The 25,171-nt window shown below is 43.3% G+C and overlaps 1 protein-coding gene across 2 annotated transcripts in view; it reads left to right on the forward strand.

Annotated features, from left to right (window-relative positions):
* The window catches only part of LOC143171854 (single-stranded DNA-binding protein 2-like), a 219,751-nt gene that overhangs the window by 128,450 nt on the left and 66,130 nt on the right, over positions 1-25,171 (forward strand). The window contains exon 5 of one of the 2 annotated variants that reach the window (XM_076360953.1): positions 22,404-22,493. The exons of the other annotated variant lie outside the window; for it this stretch is intronic. Within the exon in view, the coding sequence (XP_076217068.1) occupies positions 22,404-22,493 (90 nt within the window). The remainder of the gene's footprint in view (positions 1-22,403; positions 22,494-25,171) is intronic. 2 annotated transcript variants of the gene reach the window in all.

Here is a 25,171-nt window from a genome sequence, read left to right on the forward strand (position 1 = left end):
GTGACACAGGACATGGAAAAGGCTGAGGTACCAAATGCCTCAGTCTTTACTAGCAAGACCGGCCTTTGGGAATCCCAGGCCCCAGAGACCAGGGGCAAAGGCTGGAGCAAGGAAGATGTACCCTTGGTGGAAGAGGATCAGTTCTGGGAATACTTAAGCAAACTGGACATACATAAGTCCATGGGCCCTGAAAGGATCCACCCACGAGTACTGAGGGAGCTGGCAGATGTCATTGCAAAGCCATTCTCAATTATCTTTGAATGATCATGGCGACTGGGAGAAGTGCCCAAAGACTGGAGGAAAGCAAATGTCACTCCTATCTTCAGGAAGGGCAAGAAGGAAGATCCAGGGAAATACAGGCCAGTCAGCCTCACCTCGATCCCTGGGAAGGTGATGGAGCAGCCAGTCCTGGGAACCGTTTCCAGGCACATGAAAGGCAAGAAGGTGATCGGGAGTAGTCAGCATGGATTCACCAAAGGGAAGTCATGCTTGACCAACCGGATAACCTTCTATGATGAAATGACTGGCCTGGTAGATGAGGGGAGAGCAGTGGATATTGTCTGCCTAGCCTTCAGGAAGGCTTTCGACACTGTCTCCCATAGCATCCTCATAGAGAAGCTGTTGAAGTATGGGCTGGATGAGCAGACAGTGAGGTGGATTGAAAACTGGCTGAATGGCCGGGCCCAGAGGGTGGTGATCAGGGGAAACAAAGTCTAGTTGGAGGCCAGTGACTAGCGGGGTACCCCAGGGGTCAATACTGGGACCAATAGTGTTCAATCTCTTCATTAATGATCTGGATGATGGGGCAGAGTGTACCCTCAGGAAGCTTGCTGGTGACACAAAAGTGGGAGCAGTGGCTGACAGGCCAGAGGGTCATGCTGCCATCCAGAGGGACCTTGACAGGCTGGAGAAATGGGCTGAGAGGAACCTCATGCAGTTCAACAAGGGGAAGGGCAAAGTCCTGCCCCTGGGGAGTAATAACCCCAGGCACCAGTACGTGCTGGGGCCCCCCCAGCTGGGAAGCAGCTTGGCAGAAAAGGCCCTGGGGTTCCTGGTGGACAACAAGTTGAACATGAGCCAGCAGTGTGCCCTTGCCGCAAAGAAGGCTAACGGTATCCTGGGCTGCATTGGGAGGAGTGTTGCGAGTCAGTTTCGATTGTCTAGAGCTCAACGATTGTGATGATGATACGGTCGAGTGTTTATGGGTAAGGATGAGGGGGAAGGCCAACGAGGCAGATATCCTGCTGGGAGTCTGTTATAGACCACCCAACCAGGATGAAGAGGCAGATGAAGTGTTCTACAAGTGGCTGGCAGAAGTCTCTCAATCGCTAGCCCTTGTTCTCGTGGGGGACTTCAACTTCCCAGATGTCTGCTGGAAATACAACACGGCAGAGAGGAAGCAGTCTAGGAGGTTCCTGGAGTGTGTGGAACAACAGTGTCTCCCGGACAAAAAGAGAGCCAGGGAGAATCTCCATCCTTTATTGGATGCGGGGGGGAACATTGTCACCGAGGATGAGGAAAAGGCTGAGGTACTCAATGCCTTCTTTGCCTCAGTCTTTAACAGGCAGACCAGTTATCCTCAGGGTACTCGGCCCCCTGAGCTGGAAGACAGGGACGGCGAGCAGGATGAACCCCCCACAATCCAAGAGGAAGCAGTCAACGACCTGCTACGCCACCTGGATGCTCACAAGTCTATGGGGCCGGATGGGATCCACCCGAGAGTGCTGAGGGAGCTGGCGGAGGTGCTCGCCAAGCCACTCTCCATCATTTATCAGCAGTCCTGGTTAACGGGGGAGGTCCCGGACGACTGGAGGCTTGCCAATGTGACGCCCATCTACAAGAAGGGCCGGAAGGAGGATCCGGGGAACTCCAGGCCTGTCAGTCTGACCTCGGTGCCGGGGAAGATTATGGAGCGGTTCATCTTGAGGGCGCTCACAAGGCATGTGCGGGACAACCAGGGGATCAGGCCCAGCCAGCATGGGTTCATGAGAGGCAGGTCCTGCTTGACCAACCTGATCTCCTTCTATGACCAGGTGACCCGCCTAGTGGATGAGGGAAAGGCTGTGGATGTGGTCTACCTGGACTTCAGGAAGGCCTTTGACACTGCCTCCCACAGCATTCTCCTAGAGAAGCTGGCGGCTCACGGCTTAGACAGGTGTACTCTGCACTGGGTCAAAAACTGGCTGGACGGCCGGGCCCAGAGAGTTGTGGTGAATGGAGTTCAATCCAGTTGGCGGCCGGTCTCGAGCGGTGTTCCCCAGGGCTCAGTTTTGGGGCCGGTCTTGTTCAATATCTTTATCGATGATCTGGATGAGGGGATTGAGTGCACCCTCAGTAAGTTTGCAGACGACACCAAGTTGGGCGGGAGTGTTGATCTGCTCGAGGGTAGGAAGGCTCTGCAGAGGGACCTGGACAGGCTGGATCGATGGGCCGAGGCCAACTGTATGAGGTTCAACAAGGCCAAGTGCCGGGTCCTGCACTTCGGCCACAACAACCCCATGCAGCGCTACAGGCTTGGGGAAGAGTGGCTGGAAAGCTGCCTGTCGGAAAAGGACCTGGGGGTGCTGGTTGACAGCTGGCTGAACATGAGCCGGCAGTGTGCCCAGGCGGCCAAGAAGGCCAATGGCATCCTGGCCTGTATCAGAAATAGTGTGGCCAGCAGGAGTAGGGAAGTGATCGTGCCCCTGTACTTGGCACTGGTGATTCTATGGCCTGTGTGCACTGGGCACCATCTGGGTCTTTGGAGGCCTGGTTGTTGTCCAGGTCACTGTAGACCACCATTGCTAATTCTCTCAGACACTGGCCACCTTCCTCAACAGTGGTCTGCTTACCTCGGTAGTTTACAAGACCTTCCTTGAGGGGATACCTTGCCTTGTGCTCAACAGGAGCCGCCTCCAGAGTCTGCGGATTGTCACCTCTCATTGTATTTCTTTTTCTATTTCCCAATCCCTAGCTAGGGATCCCAGCTGCTGGGCTTCCCTACCCTCTAAGTCCTGACTGTTGTCCCCAGTATCCCAGCATTGGAGCAACCAGGCAGCAATCCGCTCCTCTGGCTAGCAGTTGTAATCTTTCTGCATATCTTGAAGTTCGCTCAGGGTTAGGACCCAGTTGTTTTCCACCTCTTGGGTGACTTCTGTCACTGAAGGACTGGCTTGCTGGGGCAGGGCAGGGCAGAGTGGGAAAGAGAGAAAGCCTTGATTCTCTGCAAGCACTGTTCAACAATAGACAAAACATTGGTGTGTTATCAACACTGTTTTAGCCACAAATGCAAAGCACAGCATCATACTGGCTGCTATGAGGAAAGTTAACTCCATCCCAGCCAGACCCAATATACTGCAATAATGAAATAATTTGCAAAAGAAATTGACCTTACTGTCCTGTAAATCTAGGTCTTTTTCCTTTCATCAGCTGTTACTACCTTAAGATCAGGCTACTAGGTTAAATTAAACAATTGAATATAGTACTGTTTCTATGGGACTTAATTATCTATTGTAACCTTACACTTTGCAGTTTTGTCAGCTTTTCCTTTGTGCTAAATATGATATCCCTCCGTTGGGAACTTTGTAGTGTCTGTGGAGACACTCTACCCACAGAAACTTGGTAATTTTTGAGAAAACAGCAGAACTCCCTGGAGAACAAAAAACCTATAGTTGTTTCTAGGGATTTGAAAACTTAAAAATGGAAGCAAAAAAAAGAAATTATAGGATAGATTAGCTTTAAATTTCTTTATCTTGGCCATTGCTCAGAGGAAATCCCAATAAATGTTGCATTTCCCTCGTTCCTTTAACAAAATATCACTTGGATGTAAACTTGCTATCTGGCAGCTCAGCTGCTGTCTTTTAGAAGTGGGTCTTATTTTGTCAAACTTCCCCAATTTAAGATTCAGAGAAGAAGAATGTCAGCTTTCCAATACTTTATTGATGTGAATCTTAGCAGCAGATAGCGGGAGCTTTGTAATTTCCCATCAAAAGTCTGTATTACCATTGCTAGCTTCCCCAGTGTAATATAGGCTATTTACCTGATGGTAGGGGATGTAGCTAGAATGCTGGTTTGGTTTAGCCATTTATAATTTGTATTATGCCCCTGTAGCACAGCACTTTGGGGTCAGCCAGCTCTCTATAATTAACCAACCTGGCTGGGAAATTATTAGGTTTTCTCTATCAGCATGAAGAGAAATGGTATCATAGAAATATAGGCTGTGGTCAGGAGGATGAAAGGGAAAATACCTCTGGCTGTCATAGTTTAGGTAGTTTAGGATGAAGGGAAAACTTAATTTTTATTTTTTTTTTCTTTTTAGGGGAGGTACCTGAGTTTTGACTTTAGATACTTCACCTGCCTCAGAAAAGACCTGGGTCTGTAGTTCTTTCTCAGCTGAGGAAGTCAGCCAGCTATCTTACATTCCAATAGGCAGCACATTATAGACACTCTGCTACCAGCCTGTACATTATATAGTTCTTAGACTGCTGTAGTTTAACCTGGTCTTAAAGTAACTTTTAACAGCTTTATGTAGTGGGAATTATTAAGGTGACACACTGGTGACTTTTGTTGCTTTCTTCCACTTGAGCAGAGCTAAGCTGGATCTATACTTTGCTTCCTACAAGCTTCTCAGTGTTAGGTTAGAGGAGGAAAACAGCTTTTTATATAGAGAGAAATATGGATTATTCCAACTAGTTATCACCTGTATTTATCACTAGTCTTTTAGATTATCTTGAACACTGTCCTGAAGTGAAGTTGACTATGACAGTTAGGTTTGTACTAATATACTGTTGTGGTTTGACCCGGCAGGTGGCTAAACACCACACAGGCGCTTGCTCACTCACTCCCCCCCCAGTGGGATGGGGGAGAGAATCGGGGGAAAAAAAAAAGTAAAATTCATGGGTTGAGATAAAGACAGTTTAATAGGACAGAAAAGGAAGGGAAAAAAATAATAATAATGATAAAAGAATATACAAAATAAGTGATGCACAATGCAATTGCTCACCACCCGCCGACCGATGCCCAGCCAGTCCCCGAGCAGCGGCCCCCCCGGCCAGCTTTCCCCAGTTTATGTACTGAGCATGACGTCCCATGGTATGGAATGTCCCTTTGGCCAGTTTGGCTGTGCCCCCTCCCAGCTTCTTGTGCACCTCCAGCCTTCTCAGTCGGTAGAGCATGGGAAGCTGAAAAGTCCTTGGCTGGTGTAAGCATTACCTAGCAACAACTAAAACATCGGTGCGTTATCAACTTTGTTCTCATCCTAAATCCAAAACACAGCACTGTACCAGCTACTAGGAAGGAAATTAACTCTCTCCCAGCCGAAACCAGGACATATACTTAGGGAGTTTGGGAAAACTTTTTTTTTTTTTTTTGATCAGTGTTATGTGACCTGACTTATTTACGTAAATAATAAAAAATGGATTTTATACCTGTGTTATTCCCCATAGTATGTGCATCTTCAATGAAGATATATGTATATAATTCACATTAAAAAAACAATCTATATATAATGATACATGTATAAATGTATATTACAGGCAAGATTGGATAGTACCATCTTTTATGACAGTTGCCTGACTATTTCCAGTTGCTTATAATTCTGGCAGTTTAGGATGGAGTTTTTTCATGCCATACTCCTGGTTTTGGCTGATCTTTTTTTCATGGCGTGCAATGAAGAATTATATGGTGAAGGAGAAGTTTTGACAATCTTATTTCTGGCAATCTTAAATGGACTGGCTTTTGTCTCTTGTTCCTTGTATAACATATATATCTAAAAATAAGATCTGCCCTATGTCTTATAGGTTAGACCTGTTTGTTTCTCAGCATGTTGAGGGTGGGTTCAGTCTGGGCAGAGCAGTGTACTACTGTGCCTGTTGTTCACTGGCATGGAAGCATTAAGGGTCCTAAGAAAGGAGTGAATTTTAGGGGCAGCCAAAAGCATTGTTAAGGAAAAAGACTGACTGTAGTGGCAGCCTACATATGTACTGTGTGTATATTTCCATTATTTAAAAGCATTTTTAAAAAGTAAAAAATTTTTGTTTTACCATCATTATTAGCATTTTCCCCTCAGATAGCTACACATATGGGTGTCCCGGTGGTCCACAGAAGGACAGGACAAGAGAGAAAGCCCAGTGGGATAGCTGTTTGCATAAGGGGTCAGTGTGCATGAATCATCATTCTTACAAAAAAGGAGGTACCTTGACTCCACTTTATATGTCTAGAGTTTGCTGGCAGTGTGGAGGAATTGCCATAACTATCCTGAGCATTAAAGCCATGGTGGAACCAGCTCTTTGAGTATGTCTCCTTCTTTCAGATGACTGTGGATGTGATGCCACTGTGAGATTTTGAGATTTCCCCTAATTTAGAGATTGGAGAAGCAATGCATCCTTTAAGTTTGTGTGTTTACTCTCACATTAATGTTTAAAAAGTCTTTAAAATTGAGAGCAAAGGGCTGTGCCTTTTCCTGCATTCTACTACATCAATGTATGTACATTACTTAAAATAATCATAATAATAAAATAAGCAAAAATCTACATAAAGGTTAAGGTTTTAAAAGTATATTTAAGAGCTTTAATAGCTAGTTAACCCTAAAATACTGAAGTTCTCATTATCACAGGTATTCAGTCACCATAAGATGTAAAATAATTGGTTCCCTGAAGAAAAGCATCTTAACATCATAAGGAATCTATAAGGAGTATGCTAGTAACTAACAGAGTTCATTTTCTCATACAAGGTACTGTACTTAATTCCCAGAGAAATGAGGATTTTTAGTCTCTGTTAGATGAAAATATATCATGCTGGATCCAACTGTTGTCATTTTACTCTAACTCCCGAAATACAGAGAAAAGACTACATTTAGGAAGGAGACATTGCTTTATTGGATAGCGCGCAGAATTGGACACTCGGGGGAAGTTCCCCAAATCGAGTGTAAGGTTAAACAGAAAACAGCATATTTATACACTCAAGTTTGCATAATTCATTAGTATGGCATATACGTCACATTGACCCTTCTTATCTACTACATTTACATATTGCTAATGTTGCGAAACTATACTAAGCATGCGGGGGGGGGGGGTCCCCAAGTGGTCGTTGGTGGTTGTTTGGGTAGGTGCCCCCTACTCATTCCGAGGCGTAGTTAACTTCAGGATGCCACTACAGATGTTATCTTTCCAAAGGCTTTGTAAGCATTCTATACACCCTTAATTGCTCAAGCCCTTGTGGTTGTTATTCTAAGATAAGTTAAAATTCCATCCTTGATCTTGTGAATGCTCTGCACCATAGCTAAAGCTACAACAATTAGAGCATATTTACATAAGGTTAGGTTTAAACTCTGCTGGTATCACAACAGCTGGAGAGAGGCAAGGCTGCTGCTGTTGCTCCATATCCCCAGGTCCAACCAGTAGTGAGGCTGAAGATGTATTCCCAGCAGACACACACATGCACACACAGAGCACACATATATGCTACATATATACATGACTGGCCACACAGATCACAGACAGACACTCAGAGCACCCATGCTCCCCTCTCTGGCTGGACAGGATGGAAGTCCACTAGTGAGAATATATATACACGTATGTGCAAGATGGATCCCTCTAGCAACTGGGCTCAGACACTCAGTCTCCCCAGTTGCTGGCACCTAGACATATGAGCCCCTGAGGCCGCAGCCCTACTCCAGTTGCTGGTACAGACCATCACACACACACACAGGCTGGCCAGGACTTTACAGGTCCCAATAACCAAACCCCCTGTGCTCCCACCCCTAGAGATACACAGGTGCTATCACACCCAGAGCTGGCCCCTTAGAGAACCACTCACCCCCTTGCTCCCAGTCCATTTCACCTATTCACCATCTTGTCCAGCTTGATCTTTGCTAGCGATCACACACTCATGCACCTACATTCACTCCAGTTGCTGGCACCACAGACACACGGGCGTCTGACCCATGGGTGTGACTCCAGTTGCTGGCACTCACACCCCCATACACACACATGCACACAGAATAGAGCGCCCTCACCCAGGAAAGAGTTAGAAAGGAATTTAATAAGAAGGTAGGACAGACTGCACTGACCAGGCATAGGGCATAGCCAGACAAGCATACTGACCAGCAGACTATTTACCCACGACCAGCCCTATTTTCCCACACTTGTTCTTCCCTATATCGCCTAAACCCGTCCCTTTTCCCATCTTTGGTTCCTCCCCTAAACATCCCATAATAAGTCCTGTGGGATCCTGAATTGCTTTTCCCCTGCATGCCATAATGTGTCCCACCCCTAGGCAGCAACCCCACTTAGTCCGAAAGGTCATGCTCCTGGTTTCATGCCTGGACAATGGGGCCGATGGCTCTGCTGGGACAGCCTCGGGAGCGGCTGGTACAAGGTGTTCATTCCTTGGGAGTCCTTGATTTGCATTCTCACCTGCCATTGTGCCCCTATGCTCCTCTGGGCTTGTGCAGATGGGCCTGGAAGGAGCCAGCAGGGTATTATTTGGGGTCCCCCTCTTGCCATTGTCTTTCTGAGCTCCTTTGTGGGTGTGCAGATGGTTGGGGTTTTTTTTAATATCCTACATTTAAAATATATATCTGTGATATACCAGACCATCATTCCAGATGGAAAGTGCTTGAGATTATTTCAGAGGCAGAATATTTCAAATACTGAAGCCCTTAGAAGAACATTTAAAATGCCTTATACAGCCATGTCCTCTGAGCGCTGAGCCTTCTACCTGAGCTGTCCTTTGAGTATGGGGCTGTTATCTCTCTTTTGAATACTAATATTCTCTTTTGGATACTGATATCCTATGAGGTAGCATGCAGGACTCCTGTTATTGCTAGACTATCCAAGATAATTACTTTATAACGGACAGCTGCTAGCATAAAAATCTTAGGTGGTCTTAGACGCAGTACTTAATTCTGATTTAACACTTAGAGATGTTAACTTTGTCCTCAAAATTTGCATTTATCCAAACGTAGATGTTCAGTTAATGTAAGAAAAACTATATATTTTATAGTCTATCTTTCAATTAGTTTTAACTTTATCACATTTTTTCTTCAAATTGGCAAGGCTTTTCTCAGACTCTAATGTTAAAGATTAAGCATTGTAGCTGTTTTTGAAAATCCAAGTTACATATATATGTCTCAAAAATCTTATGTAGTGGACTATTTTATTATAAATGATGCAGTCCATACATTGCATGTAACATTTCGGTTAAACTAAAAATGCTTGAATATACAGAGGATTTTAACAAAGGCTAGCTTCAGTCTTGGTAAGGATGGTCTCTCTACACATCCTTTGTAGTTGATGAAAAAAGATGTACTCCTCTATAGGATGACTTAGAGCAGCTTTCTCTTTGTGTTGGCTATAGAGGGAGCCTGAGGAGATGAGCCTCACTGGACTAGTTAGTCTTGCATGGTAGCCATTCATAAAGGCTTCATTCAGTGTTACATGTAAATTGAGATATTCCAGCATATATCTCTATTTTTCAGATGCTTGTTATTTTTCTGAAAATGTTGTTCTTGTGCTATATATATGAAAATACTATATTTTATTTTAAAATAGCTTTTCTTTATAACCATACTTTAGAGAAATCCTTCACTGGAAATTGTGTTATAAATAATCCAAGGGAAGAAGAGCTGAGAGATAGGACTGAAATGCTGTCTTTGCACAATACTTTGAAATCTTTTTATTCATTGATAGCAAAGGTTTCCTTAAAAATCCTTTCTGTTATACTTAACAGTTTATTTCCAAACTAATATATAGTTTTCAGTTCTGTAATAGAATTTCACTATATCAGCTAAGTAGAATGAAAACCCCAGATTGGACACTAGGATATGGTAAAACAAAGTATAATCCTACTTCAGATATAGGGAAGCTCTGCTTACAGTAAGGTTGTTTTGGGGATAGGATTACTACATGGGGAGAAAATTATCTTTTAGGCAGATGGATTCCCAGAGTATACCATATTAGTGAACAGCTTTGATACTTCAAAGTAAACTGACTCAAACCCAATTTTTTTTTCAGAAGATGCAATGTGTTTCTTTTTCTTCTGATAACAGATCTATAACTTGGATATTAATAGAATTATTATTATAGTTCACTATATATTTTTTATAACTCATAATGATGTACAAGATGAAGTGAACAGAAGTACAATTTTGGAATCCAAGTCAAACTGTAAGGAGTTGCAATTTGATAAAAACTGAGCAGTTATAAAGAATACCTTTTACAATTACACTTTTAAGACTATTACTGCAGTGTGAGTGCCTTTCTGTTACAGAACAGAAATTAAACATTGTAGATCTATATATATCAGTGAAACTATACTAAGGATTAATTAGGTCTTGTGAGCTAGATTTTTCAAATGGCTTGCTTGGATGGATGTGATGAATCTGCCTTTTGGGGCAAGATCTTCAAATCATTCTAAATAGACCATGTCCGTTCAGTCCAAATGTGGATATGGTTCTTGTGTATACAGCTGAACATTCAAGGGCTCTACAGAAGGAATAATAATTTACTGCTAGTTCTTTTTTTTAATTTTTTTTTTCAGAATTGTGAGTATTTTTATGTTCTATCTTAAAGAAACTGAGAAAGTTTTTTAGTGGAGAATTAATGTAGTATCTCTTAATATTTCATTCTCTGATTTGTAGTAGGTAGAAAATAATGAAGCACTATCATAGTAACTGGCTAATAACTTTGAAATACTCAATAAGTTACAAGTTGAAGTGTTTACAAAAGGAAATTTGCTGATCTTGTTACAATATTGACTACAGTACATCTGTCAGTGAAGCTGTCGATGGCCAGGGGGTAAATGAAATTGGAAATAATAATCATTGATCATTTGTCTTTCCAGGGGAAAAAAAAAAAAGATTTAAATTCCCTTGTCATGAACTTGAAAAATAGTACTGACTATTTATCCTATGTCCTTCAGGGGAAAAAAGGCAAGATTTTAATTGTTCTCCCAAAGAAAATATATTTGTATGAAAAATATTCTGTAAAATATAATAAAACTTAATATGCAGTTTTTGCATCTGTCTGTTCATTTGGTTTTTATCTGTTTGCATAAAGCTGGAGAATGCATGAAATTCTGTGAATTAGAAGGTATAGAGAGAACTGGAAGCGATAGAGGAGCCAACATGGAGAGGTGCTCTGCTGGACCTCCTGCTCACCAACAAGGAGGGACTCGTTGGGGATGTGAAGATCTAAGGCAGCCTTGGCTGAAGTGACCATGTGATGGTGGAGTTCAGGATCCTGAGGGTAGGGAGGTGAATTGAAAACTGGCTGAATGGCCCGGCCCAGAAGGTGGTGATCAGCAGAGCAAAGTCTAGTTGGAGGCCAGTGACTAGTGGTGTACCCTAGGGGACAATATTGGGTCCAGGCCTGTTCAACATCTTCATTAATGATCTGGATGATGGGGCAGAGTGTACCCTCAGCAAATTTGCAGATAACACAAAACTGGGAGGAGTGGCTGATAGGCCAGAGGGTCGTATCAGCCACTCAGGGCTCGGGGGGGATCTTATTAATGTATATAAATACCTGAAGGGAGGGCGCAAAGAGAACAGAGCCAGGCTCTTTTCAGTGGTGCCCCATGACAGGACAAGAGGGAATGGGCACAAACTGAAACACGGGAGGTTCCCTCTGAACATCAGGAAACACTTTTTTTCTGTGAAGGTGACTGAGCACTCAAATAATTTGCCCAGGGAGGTAGTGGAGTCTCCCTCCTTAGAGATATTCAAAAACCATCTAGACATGGTCCTGCGCAACTGGCTCTAGGTGGCCGCTGCAGGGGGGGATTGGGCAAGATGACCTCCAGAGCTCCCGTCCAACCTCAACCATTCTGTGATTCTGTGATTCTGTGATTCTGTATTCTTTAATAAAATAAGTAGTAAGTAGGTAATAAGTAGTTAGATTTTTTGTGCATTATATATATCCATGCTTTCATGACACAACAACCAGAAAGCTGTGCTTAACTTACAAAAAAAGTTGGAAAAAGGAGGGTATGAGAAAGTAATGAAAACAGACAGTTGGCTTTTGGATTATTTTGCTGTTAATACTCCTATTTTGGTGCATCAGAGACTGATCACAGCTAAACATAATGGCCTCTACTAGTCTTCTGTTCCTGTGTTTATTTACAGTACTTTTAATTTGTATCATTGGCTGTGATTAATTAAGCAATACTGATTTGGAAAGACATTTGATTTCCATATGAACTTACGTGTACATTCATCTTGGAGCTTTCAACTGACTAGCAGAGTCTTATTTAAACTTAGTATGAGTGTCGTGGTTTAACCTCAGTCGGCAACTGAGCACCACGCAGCTGCTCGCTCACTCCCCCCTGACCCCGGTGGGATGGGGGAGAGAATTGGAAGAGCACAAGTGAGAAAAAGTCGTGGGTTGAGATAAAAACAGTTTAATAATTGAAATAAAATGATAATAATAATAATAATAATAAAAATAATACTACACAAAGCAAGTGATGCACAGTGCAATTGCTCACCACCCGCTGACCGAGGCCCAGCCAGTCCCCGAGCAGCGGCCCCCCCGGCCAGCTTTCCCCAGTTTATGTACTGAGCATGACGTCACATGGTATGGAATGTCCCTTTGGCCAGTTTGGCTGTGCCCCCTCCCAGCTTCTTGGGCACCTCCAGCCTTCTCAGTTGGCAGAGCATGGGTAGCTGAAAAGTCCTTGGCTAGTGTAAGCATTACCTAGCAACAACTAAAACATCGGTGTGTTATCAACCTTGTTCTCATCCTGAATCCATAACACAGCACTGTACCAGCTACTAGAAAGGAAACTAACTCTATCCCTGCCGAAACCAGGACAATATCCACCCCTTATTCTATACCATCTGCGTCATGCTCAAGTCTCATATTTTCCAGTACATTTTCATTAATCACCACCCCCCTTTTTTTTTTATTATATATATATATATATACACACACACACACACACATATATCATTCCCTTCGTCTGTGGGCCATCCCTCTAAAATGTTCGGTGAGTTCATTTAGTCCATGACTTTGGGCTCCATCTGTCGCAATAATCTTTCAGGGCAGGAAAGATGGAGATGGTATGTAGTGTTGGATTGTTTCATGTTGAAGTCAGTTCTGGTACCATCATCACTGTGCTTTGCTTGGTTTCACTGAAGTTATTCTTCATTAGTCTGGGTGATTCTTACTGTAATTATCATTAGTATGGCATATAATATTATGTAGTACGTAACACCACATAATTCAGATCATTGGCTATTCTCACCCAAAATCCAATCCCCTTGAGGTACACATCGGACTTCCCCATCCTTCCGCATTATCCACCAAGTGCACCCAGGTCCTTGAGCAAAAGCAATCCCACGGATGGGTCTGCCTCTGCCCGAGGCAGGAATAACCCAGACTGTCTTCCCCAGCATATTTTTTATGTGCACTACAGGAACTTTATTCCCATCTACAGTACGTAAAAGTTCTGACTGGGCAGGGCCTGCTCGATTGGCAGATCCCCGAGTGTTGACTAACCAGGTGGCCTTTGCTAAATGCGTATCCCAATGTTTGAATGTCCCGCCACCCATTGCTCTCAGCGTAGTCTTTAACAGTCCATTGTATCGTTCAATTTTCCCAGAGGCTGGTGCATGACAGGGGATGTGATACACCCACTCAATGCCGTGCTCTTTGGCCCAGGTGTCTATGAGGTTGTTTCGGAAATGAGTCCCGTTGTCTGACTCAATTCTTTCTGGGGTGCCATGTCGCCATAGGACTTGCTTTTCAAGGCCCAGGATAGTGTTCCGGGCAGTGGCATGGGGCACGGGATGTGTTTCCAGCCATCCGGTGGTTGCCTCCACCATTGTAAGCACGTGGCGCTTGCCTTGGCGGGTTTGTGGGAGTGCGATATAATCGATCTGCCAGGCCTCCCCATAGTTATATTTCAGCCATCGTCCTCCATACCAGAGAGGCTTTAACTGCTTGGCTTGCTTGATTGCAGCGCATGTTTCGCATTCATGGATAACCTGCGCAATAGTGTCCATGGTCAAGTCCACCCCTCGATCACGAGCCCATCTGTATGTTGCATCTCTTCCTTGGTGACCTGAGGTGTCATGGGCCCACCAAGCTATAAATCCCTCACACTTATGCTGCCAGTCCAGATCCACCTGAGCCACTTCAATCTTAGCAGCCTGATCCACCTGCTGGTTGTTTTGATGTTCTTCAATGGCCCGACTCTTGGGTACGTGAGCATCTACGTGACGGGCTTTTACAACCAGGTTCTCCACCCGGGCAGCAATATCTTGCCACAATGCGGCAGCCCAGATGGGTTTGCCTCTGCGCTGCCAGTTGCTCTGCTTCCATTGCTGTAACCACCCCCACAGGGCATTTGCCACCATCCATGAGTCAGTACAGAGATAGAGCACTGGCCACTTTTCTCGGTCAGCAATGTCTAAAGCCAGCTGGATGGCCTTTACTTCTGCAAATTGGCTTGATTCACCTTCTCCTGCAGCAGTTTCTACAACTTGTCGCATAGGACTCCATACAGCAGCTTTCCACCTCCGATGTTTTCCCACAAGACGACAGGACCCATCAGTGAACAGGGCATATTGCTTCTCATTTCCTGGTAGTTCATTATACATTGGAGCCTCCTCAGCACGCGTCACCTCCTCCTCTGGTGATATTCCAAAATCTTTGCCCTCTGGCCAGTCCGTGTTCACTTGAGGGTCCCTGGGCGACTGGGGTTTCCTATTCGAGCCCGTTGTGATCAGTGCAACCCACTTACTCCACGTAGCATCAGTTGCATGATGTGTACAGGGGACCCTCCCTCTGAACATCCAGCCCAGCACCGGCAGTCGGGGTGCCAGGAGGAGCTGTGCTTCAGTGCCGATCACTTCCGAAGCAGCTCGAACCCCTTCACATGCTTCTAATATCTCTTTTTCAGTTGGAGTATAGCGGGCCTCGGATCCTCTGTATCCCCGACTCCAAAACCCTAGGGGTCGACCTCGAGTCTCCCCAGGTGCTTTCTGCCAGAGGCTCCAGGTAGGGCCATTCTCCCTGGCTGCGGTGTAGAGCACATTTTTTACATCTTGTCCAGGCTAGACTGGCCCCAGGGCGACTGCATGAACTGTCTCCTCTTTAATTTGTTCAAAACCCTGTGTTTCCTTTTTGCTAGTTGGGGGAGACATGGCTGTTATTTTGTTGATCACATCCATTGGGATCTGACGACGTCCATCTTGCCATTTTATTCCTAAAAATTGGATCTCCTGTGCAGGTCCCTTGACCTTACTTTGTTTTATGGCAAAACCAGCCTTCAGCAGGATTTGGACTATTTCCTTCCCTTTTTCAAAAACTTCTCCTGCTGTGTTGCCCCACACGATGATGTCATCAATGTATTGCAGGTGTTCTGGAGCTCCACCCTGTTCCAGTGCAGTCTGGATCAGTCCATGGCAAATGGTGGGGCTGTGTTTCCACCCCTGGGGCAGTCGGTTCCAGGTGTACTGAACGCCCCGCCAAGTGAAAGCAAACTGTGGCCTGCACTCTGCTGCCAAAGGGATTGAGAAAAAAGCATTAGCAATAACAACTGTGGCATACCACTTGGCTGCCTTTGACTCCAGTTCGTATTGAAGTTCTAGCATGTCTGGCACAGCAGCACTCAGCGGTGGCATGACTTCATTTAGGCCACGATAGTCTACTGTTAGTCTCCACTCTCCATTAGACTTCCGCACTGGCCATATGGCACTGTTAAAGGGTGAACGAGTCTTGCTGATCACTCCTTGGCTCTCCAGTCGACGAATCAGCTCATGAATGGGAATCAGGGAGTCTCGGTTGGTGCGATATTGCCGCTGGTGCACCGTGGTGGTATCGATGGGCACCTGTTGGTCTTCGACCTTCAGCAACCCCACAACAGAGGGGTCCTCCGAGAGACCAGGCAAGGTGGACAGCTGTTTAATTTCCTCCGTCTCCAAGGCAGCTATACCAAAAGCCCACCTGTACCCTTTTGGGTCCTGGAAATACCCTCTCCTGAGGTAGTCTATGCCAAGGATGCACGGAGCCTCTGGGCCAGTCACAATGGGGTGCTTCTGCCACCCATTCCCAGTTAGACTCACTTCGGCTTCCAATACAGTTAGCTGTTGGGATCCCCCCGTCACCCCAGAAATACAGATGGGTTCTGCCCCTATATAGCTTGATGGCATTAGGGTACACCGTGCACCGGCGTCCACTAGAGCCTTATACTCCTGTGGGTCTGATGTGCCAGGCCACCGAATCCACACAGTCCAGTAAACCCGGTTGTCCCTTTCCTCCCCCTGGCTGGAGGAAGGGCCCCTCTAGTCCTCCTCACAGTACTCATTTCTCACTTCTTGTACATATGTCCTGGTTTCGGCAGGGATAGAGTTAATTTCCTTCCTAGTAGCTGGTACAGTGCTGTGTTATGGATTCAGGATGAGAACAAAGTTGATAACACGCCGATGTTTTAGTTGTTGCTAGGTAATGCTTACACTAGCCAAGGACTTTTTAGTTTCCCATGCTCTACCCACTGTGAAGGCTGGAGGCGCCCAAGAAGCTGGGAGGGGGCACAGCCAAACTGGCCAAAGGGACATTCCATACCATGTGACGTCATGCTCAGTACATAAACTGGGGAAAGCTGGCCGGGGGGGCCGCTGCTCGGGGACTGGCTGGGCCTCGGTCGGCGGATGGTGAGCAATTGTACTGTGCATCACTTGCTTTGTGTATTATTATTATTATCATATTATTATTATTGTCATTTTATTTCAATTATTAAACTGTTTTTATCTCAACCCACGAGTTTTTCTCACTTGTGCTCTTCCAATTCTCTCCCCCATCCCACTGGGGTCGGGGGGGAGTGAGCGAGCGGCTGCATGGTGCTTAGTTGCCGACTGAGATTAAACCACGACAACATACGAGTCAGAAGTTTCTTCATTAAGATCAGGAGTAAGATCAGCCCTTCTGCTCTGTCTGCGGAACTGCCCGCTGGAAACTGGAGCAGCAATTTTCCTGGAAGAACCTCGTTCTGTGATTGTTTTCCCCTTGCAATTCACGTACCCGTGCCCCTAGGGCTGAGGTAGGTTTTCCATCCCACTTCCTCATGTCCTCTCCGTGGTCACGCAGATAAAACATTACGGTGCCCCGTGGTGTGTACCCTTTATATTCTCTCTCTCGAGCAAAAGAACGCTGACTCCTAATAGCCGAGATACTGGTCCATACAGGTGAGGAGTAGGACCTATCCTCTCTGAGTTGCTGGATCTCCCGGGACAGTTTCTCCACAGCCGAGACGAGGGAGGAAGAGTGACTTTCCTCGTATTGCCGGTATCTTCCTCTTCTTCCTCCCCGATCAGTGGCCGTCTCTCCTCCTCCCGTTCTCGTGATGGCCCTTCTCCAGGGTAGTCGTACAGTTCTTCCTCCGGCTCCCCTTTAGAAGAAGCTTCTTCCTCCCTTACTAAACGAGCCGACTTCCGCTTCCAAGATTTCTTCTTGTGTACAGGGGCGACTGATACCGGCACAGGCTGGTTCTTTGGTTCAGCCACAGGGCGTGTCACTGGGATCTGAGTGGCTGCAGTGCATGTCACCGGGGTTGGAGTGGCCACAGGGCCTGTTGCCGGGGTCTGAGTGGCCGCAGGGCCTGTTGCCGGAGTCTGAGTAGCTGCAGAGCATATTGCTGGGGTCGGAGTGGCTGCAGGGCCTGTCGCCGGGGTCGGAGTGGCTGCATGGTGTGTCGCCCCCGTCTGAGTGGCCGCAGTGCGTGTCATTTTACCGTCAGAGCCAGAGACCTTCTCTTCCCCTTGAGGGTACTGAATGGTGTTGAACAGGGCTCGGTAGGCATGGGCCAGGCCCCAGCACGTTGCAATGATCTGCATCTCTCTGGAGTTGCCAGGGTGACAGCATACTTTGTCCAAATATTCTACTAACTCTTCAGGATTCTGCACTTGCTCAGGGGTGAAGTTCCAAAACACTGGGGGTGCCCATTGGCCTAGGTACTTGCCCATCCTATCCCACACACCCTGCCACTCATAACTATCCAGCCTTGGGGCAGATCTCTGGATGATATTCTTAAATTGCTTACCAACTTTAGACAAAACCGAAACAATATTCCCAAGAATTACCAATAGAAGTATCTTAACTACCCAAGGCTGTTCAAAATACTGGAAAGTTACTGTAATGAAGGAGGAAACATCATAGAAGAAGGTAGTGACACTGCCATTCTGTATTTCATCCGTAAAAAAACTCTCAGAAAAGTTACTGCAATTGCTAGTTGTCTCCACTAAATGGTCTCCGTGGTACAGTAACGGCTTCATTGAGAAATTTACATACCACGCTAACGTCAAGGTCAATGTTCTAAAAACAGACCTCACAAGCGAGACATCACTAATCGCTGCAGACCATAGCAAACTGCAAAAACCAACATCAATCTTTAACATGTACAGCAGAAAAAGGAGCACGATACAGATTACACAAATCAATATTGAGAACAGAGAACCAACATTGTGACCCACAACTGTTAACAGATATAAATTCCTTAATACACTCCGGTTAATCTGTTATTATCTCAAACCCTTCGTGCCCCACGTTGGGCGCCAAAAAGGACTGTTGTGGTTTAACCTCAGTCGGCAACTGAGCACCACACAGCCGCTCGCTCACTCCCCCCCGACCCCGGTGGGATGGGGGAGAGAATTGGAAGAGCACAAGTGAGAAAAACTCGTGGGTTGAGATAAAAACAGTTTAATAATTGAAATAAAATTATAATAATAATAATATGATAATAATAATAATACACAAAGCAAGTGATGCACAGTACAATTGCTCACCACCTGCCGACCAATGCCCAGCCGGTCCCCGAGCAGCGGCCCCCCCCGGCCAGCTTTCCCCAGTTTATGTACTGAGCATGACGTCCCATGGTATGGAATGTCCCTTTGGCCAGTTTGGCTGTGCCCCCTCCCAGCTTCTTGGGCACCTCCAGCCTTCTCAGTCGGCAGAGCATGGGAAGCTGAAAAGTCCTTGACTAGTGTAAGCACTGCTTAGCAACAACTAAAACACCGGTGTGTTATCAACCTTGTTCTCATCCTAAATCCAAAACACAGCACTGTACCAGCTACTAGGAAGGAAATTAACTCCATCCCTGCCAAAACCAGGACATGTGGAGGCTGTAGAAACTGTCCAACCATATATTTACTTTGTCAGGCTCCTTTCTATATGTCTTCTCCATTAACAAAGTTGTACAAAAATCGCTCGTGTTCACTTTAGAGCCATATCCCCTTCATAGGAATCAATAGTGCCAGGATCTCCAAAAGTAATACATTTCTTTACACCTATAAATATGTGAGAAAGATAGACTTATGTTCATTCATTGCTATGTGAACATTGCTATGTCTGTAGCTCAGTAGACAAAGAATTGTTCTGCATGGCTGCTACTATTACAGCAGCCATTTTATCAGGCCTTGATAATTGTATGCTATTCCCTCAGGTTGAATGAATGGAGCTGGATTCCTCTGGTATCATTGCTAAGTCAGATTACAAAATTGTAATCAAAATATATTAAAAAAAAAAACTATTGAAACTTAATTACCTAAATGTTATCATTAGTCATATTTTAAAAAAAAGCTTTGTTAGGAAAGTTTAATAGCTAATAGAAATCCTAACAGATAGAATTTTTAACTTTTTTTCCACCCTGTTTTGGAATAGTCATTATTTCTTTCTCACTTTTTTTTTACCTGTTAAGTATAATTTACCATTTTTTCTTTTGCTCTGTTCTGTTTTAAAGTGATTTTTGAAGTGTGGAAAACAGAGTGAACTCTGCTGGGGCAGATCGCCATATCCCTATAGGAACACGTGAGAAGTCACTCTCTTCTCTTACATTGTTTCATAACCAGGATAGTTTGGCAGAGGTCTCAATTGAGAAGGACATCTAAGACCCTTTTTCCATTGTTCATTAAGGCACTCTGACATGCATTAATGCCTGATATAATTTAGTTTAAATAATGTGAGCAAATGTGGAACTTGTGGTGGGAGCCTTCAGAAAACCGGTCATATATGAAAGGAGGTACTACTTGGTTCTTTTTTTGACATCTCTCCACTTACAGGATTTTGAATAACTGACTTGATACTGTTGACATGTTTGCCCAGTGATTTATTTCAGTCTGTTCAAATGCTTTATTCTGTAACATCAACTCTGTTGGACATACTACAGTGCTTCACACATGACCACTAAAGACAGACACATCTAAGGTAGCATAGGGACAATAAGGTATTAGTATGCAAGGAGGGATGATATTGTAATCAGGTTCATAATTATGAATGCCCTTTTAATGGGCTACTCCCTCTTAGTTTGAGGCTGCAGTGCAGAGTATTTTGGACATTTTAGGTTGTTCAAGCTTTTAACATCATCAGTTTTCTCCATCAGTGATGTTACTGTTGTCATTCTTTAGCTAGAAAACCTGTACATCTGGAAGCTGTACATCTGTTCATGATTTTACTTGACATTATGATCTGATGCTCAGTTTAACCAAGTCCATTTTTTGCCTAAAAAAATCCCCAGAACTTTCTTGTCTGATCTCCTTTGTAAATATAGATATTCTGAGAGCAATTAGTAAGCAGACACAGATGCCGTGCAAAAGAAAAGGATAACAAAATTACATTGTTCTTCAGGAGTTATTTCTGTGCATTCACACCACTTGCTTATTTTCCCCTCTGGGAGTCCAAGATAGTGCCACAGACCTGGAAGAAGGACCTGAGATGTTCCAGGGAGTAGTATGCTTTTCCATGCATCTAAGCAGCCTCATACTCCAATCCCATGAACTTCAGGCAGTGTTCAAGGAATGGCCATTACGAGCAGATAGTCATCTTTATTTGCTGAAGCTTTATAGAATAACTTGATAGGTTTATGTTAGTCCTTCACAAAAAGATATTATGATTCAAATGTGGTTGCTACTTCAAGTTCATGTGACTGACATTTTTTGTCAATTGCAATTAATATTTTAACATTGATCCTGCAGACCAGATCTTTGCATAAATAAGAATGGCCTTTATTACAGGATTTTCTAGGGAATCAGAAGTCTCGTACTCAGTTCTGAAGCCAGTACTTATTACAATCTTCATGCTTTAATAGCACATTCCAGACTTTTGTTTGAGAAGAACATACAGCTTAGATGCTAAATGTGTTATTGGTAGTTGTTCAAAAAAATTATTCTAAAGCACAGTTTAGGCCATTGAAAAATCTTTGGTAATTAACTGAATATTTCCTTTTTGCTTGGTTTAAAAAGGTCAGTCCATCTTTGTGCCAGTTTTCAAATCTTTCCAGCATTATTCTTTAATTTCCTAGACAGTGTGCCAAACACCTGGAAATATAATTTACAGATCTGCATCTTTTTGATAGCAGGTGTGAGAGTACATGGAGTAATAAGTTAATAAACATGTCATGCATATTCTGTAGGGCAGATATTGGCAGATCATTAGTGAACTGCAAGCGGCTCACTTTGCATTGTGTGTGCATGAGTACTTTTACAAAAGACTGTAAGTCTTTATAGGTGATTCAGTCTTGTGCCCTAACAGAAACATATTGCAGGAAGAAAGACTGCTGGAAATTAAAAGTGACTGAGGTTCCAATACATGACAACAATAATGGTTTGGCTTTCCTTTTTGTGATGATCTCCTGCTTATAAATTGCCAGAAGCAATATTCTTTACTTGCTTCTTCCATCTGAAGGATTTGCAAAGGTAACTAATTTCATTCTTTGATTCACTTCTTAGAAATACCTTTTGTTTTTTTTCCTTTCCAAAAATGTAACCTGAATTCTTCTAATTTATCATGGTGGTTATTTTGAGGGTTGGTAAAATCATGAGTATTACTAGTAGTATTGTGAGCATTCCTTATTGTACTATTTGTAACAGAATCATGTTTTGAAGCTTGATATAATTCTGAAAGAACATTACAGTCTGCTGAAATTATTTTTAAAGTGCTTGGAAATTGCTCATAAAATGCATAAATTAATTTCCTTATGCTACATATATATCTGTATGCATGTCTGGGAATGTTTATGCACATAATACAAAAAAAAGTGTGCAAGTTACATTCTTGCTTGTATATATATATTGGTGTGTGTATATATATGTATATATATATAGGTATATATAAAGACACTGAGATACATTTTTTAAAAAAAATCTAGTCAAGATCTATCTAGTCAATACATATTTGTATGTCCATACAATCTCTAGCATCCTTCCCCTCAACATACACTTGTCATCTTTAACGAATCATTCTGCTTGTACAAAATAAGACTAAACACTATACAATTTTAATTTACCTTTAGATGAAACAATGACATTATGACATATCTGGAGAATTACTTTCTGCATTTTGGTCATGGCAGGTTTTTGGGGGATTTTTGTTTTGGTTCTTTTATGCTTACCATGCAATGACAAAGGTTTATTTTCCCTTTGTTCTTTTCAGAGTGCTGCAGCAGCTCCCAGTCCAGTGCTAGGAAACATTCCCTCAGGAGATGGCATGCCAGTAGGTCCTGTACCACCGGGGTTTTTTCAGGTATTCAGAAAAATTATGATTACAGGAACTTTAGGATAGAAAATCCTCCATGATACTGTCTAAAAGTTTGTAGAAAAAGTCCTCTTCTAAACTATATGTCATTGTACAGTACAATACTTGAGAGGTTTTTTTTAACAAAAGTAAATAGATGGAAAGGAAGGGATCTCTCTAACTGACAAATATTCAATTTGTGAAATAGTACAGCACAATTCATTTCAAAATTTCAGGAATAAGATATGGTGCCAGTTGATGGTTGGACCTTGAAAATGCTTGAATATAATTTTATAACAATTTCTTATGAAAAAATATTAGAACTGAATATTAGAATTGAAATAAGAACTTTGTTGGTCATGCCACAAGCCAGACATTTAAGATGTTCAAATTTCAATGAAAGTTAGAGCTAGACAATTAAGAATATCCTACTGAGCATCTCTTTGCATTGAAGATCTCAACCCCAATGCCTAAAAACAAGCCAAGGAATTGAGCATATGTTGCCTCTCATAAGTTTTATCATAAATGAAATGAAATAACCAGTTACCACTTTGGATACTAGCAGTACAGAATACTAGGATGGAAAAAATTGCAACTTATAGTGCAAGGCCAAACTACAATTGTAGTCAAAGATTGGATTGCTCATATGAGTGAGCTTGCATCTCCTGGTCACCAAAGCTCAGTTCTTTTTCTCCTCACTGGCAAACTCTCTCTGTGCAGCAATAGGAGCAAATGCCGCTCTGGAATTGAAACAGTCTTTTAAGATGGGGCACAACAAAGATTTCCACTTCACATACTTGAGCTCATGATGTGAAAGGAACAATTCAGATTTCCAGGACCATGATGTGGGGAGAAGATCATGATAGGAAGCTTCTGTTCCATAAAAAACAGGTGTTGAAATCCAGGTAGAGATACAGGGTAGCATCATTTTCCTTCTTCCATGAGATACATAGACAAAAGAAGCTATTTAATCTGAAAAAAAGAGATGTTTTACTCTCTTACATCTTTACAACTCTTTATTTTCTTATCAAAATGGTGATTGTAAAAAAATGGCAGGGTATCAGCAGTCTTTATTTCATGTTTTTCTTCTGTATGTAAGTGACAATGGATTATTTGCGTGGTGTTCCTTTTCCCACAGTCACGGGGGAAAGAGTGCTATGTTGCAGTATTGATACCTACCTAGAGAAATCCAAAACCTGGCATGAGCATGTTGTTTCCTTGATTGACTCAGAATCTGAAGTGTGGTTTTTAATACATGAATGAAAAGATACTTGCAAGTACAAAATATCTTATAGTTGCCAGTCACAAAATCTTCAGGAATTGGCAGAAGTGAGGCCAATAGACAGGAAAAATTTCTGTGTTGTTAAAGATTCCTCCACAGGGGAAAGTCTTTCCTTTTCTGTTCTACTAAAGCTTCCATTCTCTTCCCCAAAAAGCCTCAGTACTGGCTTCATAACTCAGAAGAAAAAGATGCTTGTTTCTCAGTATCTGGATTCAGTCTTATTTGAAGCCCCACAGACAGCCTGCTCTTTTTCCAAGGCCTGGGACTGAAAATAAACTGAGAAAACTCTATTTGCACTGTAACATTTTGTAACATTAATTAGAGCTATAATCAACTCAAAAATATGTCTGATGAATCTTCTGCAAGGCAGGTTTCAAGCACTGATCTATGCAGTCCAATTAGTTAGGACTCCTCCAGAGATTACCATTCGCCTATTTTTAAAATTGCCAAGTCCTTGTCATCATGTATCTCTGTAACATGCAAGACCTGAAATGAGTTCTTTGTAGTTTTATTTGCTAGAAATCTACTTTCTTCAGTTGAATGGCCTAGTTAACAAAACAAACATTTTTCAAGAGACGATTAGTTTTCTCTGTAGTTAAATGTTTAAGAACATATATAAAGAAATAACATTTTAGTTAGCAAATCCAACTGTAAGTTTGATAGCAAATATATTAATATGGTTAGGAGCAATCCTGACAAAAGGAAGTTAAGCTAAAATTAAGTCAGTTACATACCAGTGTACTGAAACTATAAGGTGCATATAAAGCAAATATGTACAAACAGTCCATGATAATGTGTTGTGGTGTTGGGATGAGTGTCTATTGTCAAGAAGCAGTTAATATCTAGTTGTAATGCTGTCGTGGTTTGACTCCGGTTGGCAACTAAGCACTACACAGCTGCTCGCTCACCCTCCCCCTGCCCCCTGGTGGGATGGGAGAGAGAATTGGAAGACCAAAAGTAAGAAAAATCGTGGGTTGAGATAAGAACAGTTTAATACTTGAAATAATATAATAATAATATTATTAATAATAATTTAAAAAATTGTAATGGAAAGTAAAACAACAAGAGAGAGAGAGGGAGAGAAACAAACAAACACAAAAAAACAGGGAAAGGAAAAAAAACCCAAGTGTTGCAACCGCTCACCGCCTGCCAACCAACGCCAAGTCAGTCCCCGAGCAGCAATTACTGCCCCCTTGCCAACTCCCCTAGCTTATATACTGAGCATGACGTCACATGGTATGGAATGTCCCTTTGGCCAGTTTGGCTGTGCCCCCTCCCAGCTTCTTGGGCACCTCCAGCCTTCTCAGTCGGCAGAGCATGGAAAACTAAAAAGTCCTTGGCTAGTGTAAGCATTACCTAGCAACAACTAAAACATCGGTGCGTTATCAACTTTGTTCTCATCCTA

The sequence above is a fragment of the Aptenodytes patagonicus genome, chromosome W, assembly GCF_965638725.1.
Source record: "Aptenodytes patagonicus chromosome W, bAptPat1.pri.cur, whole genome shotgun sequence".
Taxonomy (NCBI): domain Eukaryota; kingdom Metazoa; phylum Chordata; class Aves; order Sphenisciformes; family Spheniscidae; genus Aptenodytes; species Aptenodytes patagonicus.